At 37.2% G+C, this 4,146-nt stretch overlaps 1 protein-coding gene across 1 annotated transcript in view; it reads right to left on the bottom strand.

The window, feature by feature from the left end:
- LOC100966998 (general transcription factor II-I) overlaps positions 1-4,146 on the bottom strand; it is a 96,294-nt gene that overhangs the window by 85,197 nt on the left and 6,951 nt on the right. Inside the window, exons 2-4 of the mRNA XM_012807874.2 lie at positions 3,535-3,669; positions 1,748-1,931; positions 1,561-1,589 (exon numbers count right to left, since the gene is read on the bottom strand). Of these exons, the coding sequence (XP_012663328.2) occupies positions 1,561-1,589; positions 1,748-1,931; positions 3,535-3,631 (310 nt within the window). The 5' untranslated portion in view covers positions 3,632-3,669. The remainder of the gene's footprint in view (positions 1-1,560; positions 1,590-1,747; positions 1,932-3,534; positions 3,670-4,146) is intronic.

The following is a 4,146-nucleotide window of genomic DNA, read 5'->3' as shown; positions in this document are numbered from 1 at the left end:
TAACTATTTCTTAGAGACAGGGTTTCACTCTTGTTCAGGCTGATCTTGAACCTCTGTACTCACCCATCCACCTGCCTAAGCTTTCCAGAGTGTTAGGATTATAGGTGTGAGCCACCATGCCCCACCCCTGAACAAACTATTGCTAGACCCAACAACTTTGATGAACCTCAGGTGAATTATGCTCTTTTTAAAAAAAGCTAATTTCAATAGGATACTTTTCCACTGGGGAGGCTGAGGCAAAAGAACTGCCTGAACCCAAGAGTGTGAAGTTGCTGTGAGCTATGATGCCACAGCACTCAACCTCAGAGTGCCAGACTGAGACCATGTCTCAAAAAAAAAAAAAAGAAAAAGGATACATGTCACGTATTTCATTTATATAATATTTATGAAATAGCAGAGATGGGGATAATGAAAGCATTCTAAAATAAGATTGTGAAAATGGTTCTAAAACTTTTAAAAAATCCCAAGTTGCACATAATTTATGGTATGTCACTTATACCACAATAAAGCACTAAAAAATCTTTTTACCACAGTGAGAATTAAACAAAGGTTAACAGAAAACAAAATGTGTGTATATACCTTGTTTTTTCCTTTCATGTTTATGTGATTAAAAGGCTTCCAATGATACTATTATATATTTTTGAAAGTCTCAAACAAACATAGCTAATCTTTTATCATATTTTCTCTTCAAACGAAAAGATTAAATAAATGTCCCTAAAGGGAGTCCTGTTGACATCCTCCTCATTCTTCAAGGGCCTATCCAAATGCCCTCTTACTCATGACCTCCATCCTACACCACAAATGAATCCAACCATATGGATTCACTTCCACAGCACATTCTCTGAACAGTTTATTACACTACCAATGTTATGCTCTTCCCGTGGTCACTTTAGGAACTTTTATCTCTTGCAGTAGACAACCAGCACTCAAAAACTGTAATGCTTGCCATAGTTGTGTATCCCCTCCCCACCCAATCTATGCCCAACAATGCCTTGTTTGTTCAATGACAGCAGATATAAAACCTTTCCAATCCAATCTTCTTGCCATCCATACATACTCCCCAGCTCTCATGGGGAGTATGAGAGTGGGAAAGATGTTGGTGGATACTTCTAATTATCTTACAGTTTCAAAAGAGAAAAACATAAATATGAACTCACCAGATAACTTTATTATCTACTTTAGGTTACATAAAATGAAGTGTTTTTGTTTATAAAAAAACAAAATCATTATGTCAGACAAGGTCAGACAAGGTCTGACATAAGATCAGAAAAGGTTTTAAATCCTACTCATCATTCTGGGAAATGAGGACAAATCTGGGATATGATTTTTTTTATAACACTTTGTCTAAGATAGTACATGATCGTATATAAAAAACAAGGATAAACAGTCTCCACTTTTTCAGCTCAACAAACCTTTCTTAGTTTATATGAACATTGTGATGAAATGTCTTACATTATATTTACAATGAAAATAAAAGACTGACAATTAGAATTTATTAAAATCTGGCAAAATAGGTTTAGGAACCCAGCCAGCCATCATATAAGGAAAGCAATCACTTACCCAGATGCTTCTTTGGCTCTAGGAAAGGTCTGCAATAAAACAAAACAATAAAAACTATATATGAATATACAAAATTATTATAAAGCATATATTTAAATAACAAATTTAAAAATATATTAAAAAGCTAAATGTTCAAATTTGTATGAATTGTATGAATAAACCGTTGAGGCACATGAAAGCACTTTACCTCTTAATGATAAATGATATCCCAGCTTTGTTCTCCAAAATCCATTTCAGGGTTGCAAGATCATAATTTTCAGGGTGTTTAAAGGTAACTCCTTCCGGAAGACCTTGCACTACCACAGCTGATTGGTCTCTCAGCATCTTCTCATACGGAACAGGTACTACTGTGGATTTGCCTAAAGCTTTCCCTAGGGGAAACAGCATGAGAATAAACATCATTAAATGTTAAGATTACAGAATTAAACCATCACTGGTTTATCAGGGCTTACTAAACTGCATTCATGCTTTTTTGTAAATCTGATTTCAAAACTTCAACATACTGGCTCAGTGCCTGTGGCTCAAGCGGCTAAGGCGCCAGCCACATACACCTAAGGTGGTGGGTTCGAATCCAGCCTGGGCCCGCCAAACAACAATAATGGCTGCAACCAAAAAATGGCCGGGCGTTGTGGCAGGCGCCTGTGGTCCCAGCTACTTGGGAGGCTGAGGCAGGAGACTCGCTTGAGCCCAGGAGTTGGAGGTTGCTGTGAGCAGTGAAGCCATGGCATTCTACCCGGGGGCTCAGCTTGAGGCTCTGTCTCAAAAAAAAAAAAACTTCAACATACTACAGGATCCTATTCCCTGTCAGAAGTTCGAAATCTGAAACAGGTCCAAAGGACCAAAATGAAAAAAATATAAAATATTTTACTTTAAAACCTACACAAAAGGGGTGAATAATGGCTGACTTTACACTATTCTTCTTACACTATTCACTTTGCACTATACATAATTCAGCTTCAGAAACCTGACAAATCCAACTGTTACCAAAAAATAACAGGAAATTTTCTGCTAATATTCTTACTGAAAACTTGTAAGGTAGGCTGGGTGCTCGTAGCTCAGTGGTTAGGGTACCACCCACATGCACTGGAAGGTTTGAATGTGACCTGGGCCTGCTTTAAAAAAATAAAATAAAATAACCAGGCGTTGTGGCAGGCACCTGTAGTCCCAGCTACTAGGGCGGTTGAGACAAAGAGAATCACTTCAGCCCAAGAGTTTGAGTTTTCTGTGAGCTATGACACCACTGCACTAAACTGAGAGTGATAAAGTGAGACTTTGTCTCAATTAAAAAAAAATAAATAAGAAAGAAAAGAAAACTTATAAGTAAATACAAACTTCATAAACTTATAAGGTAAATCCAAACTTCATTTTCAAAAAATGGTGTACTGTGTTAGCCCGTTACTGTGTGTTAGGCAGCAAGCCTCATAGATGCTAGACACCCCCTTCACAGTTTACAGGAACAGACCACCATAACACCCCTGCTCCTTTGATAGTTTTCTTGTAAGAGCTTTGTTTTACAATGTGACTGATTTAACAAAAGAGGCTTTGCAGGGAACTGGAGAGATTAGTATAAATGTCAAAAAGTATAGCTCATAGAGAAGGGGAAGGAGGGAGGGCAAATGGGAGGATCTCACCGAATGTACATAATGTAAGGGTGTTCAGCACGCTCCCCTGGGTAAAGGACTCAAGTACAACTTGAACTTTAACTTAGAAGTAAAAACAATGTAACCTAAAAATTTGTGCCCTCATATTAATTTGAAATTTAAAAATAAGCAACATCTCAAATACCTACATTTTTCTAGGTTCCTCCAAAATATAAGTGAAAAATAAGGTTGTTCCTAATATTAACCCAATATTTGGGAATTAATCTATTCAATTTGTTATATATATATTATAATTGTTAAATCAATTATGTAAGCTACCATTTTGAAAACTCAATTATAGGTCTTTTAGAAAATTAAAAAGTACTGCCTTTACCATAGCAAAAGCAGAAGTAGTCCTCAACTGTTTTTCTGAGTGTTTCAATTTCTACAGCATCTACACTCATCCGATTCGCCTGGGTTGTAGATTTCATTTTGTGTATCTCTGCAGCCTTTTCTTCTTCTTCAACACCTATAAAATAGTAACATAAAAGATCCATATGTGTTCTTAATATTTATTTGCTCTTCAGTAAGAATATTTTCCCATATTCTAATTATGATTTATTATAAAGACAAAGCTTTAAAATAGAAATCTATTCAAAAGGATCTCAGAAGAAAAAATAGGGAAAAAAAAGAAGCCCGAAACACATAAATGACTGAATGAAATACGAAATGGCAGTCATTTCTGAAATAATTGTACCCATGAAGTTCTACAAATCAGTATTGTACCAGTAGTGTTAAAAAGCAAACTTAAGGGTGGCACCTGTGGCTCAGGGAGTAGGGCACCAGCCCCATACACCAAGGGTGGCAGGTTCAAACCCGGCCCCAGCCAAACTGCAACAAAAAAATAGCCGAGTGTTGTGGTGGGTGCCTGTAGTCCCAGCTACTCGGGAGGCTGAGGCAAGAGCATCTCCTAAGCCCAGGAGTTGGAGGTTGCTGTGAGCTGTGA

Source organism: Otolemur garnettii, unplaced genomic scaffold (genome assembly GCF_000181295.1).
Source record: "Otolemur garnettii isolate 467f Iridium unplaced genomic scaffold, OtoGar3 scaffold00077, whole genome shotgun sequence".
NCBI classification, from domain to species: Eukaryota; Metazoa; Chordata; class Mammalia; order Primates; family Galagidae; genus Otolemur; species Otolemur garnettii.
The sequence above is the reverse complement of the archived record's forward strand: the minus strand, read 5'-3'. Positions and strand labels throughout refer to the sequence as shown.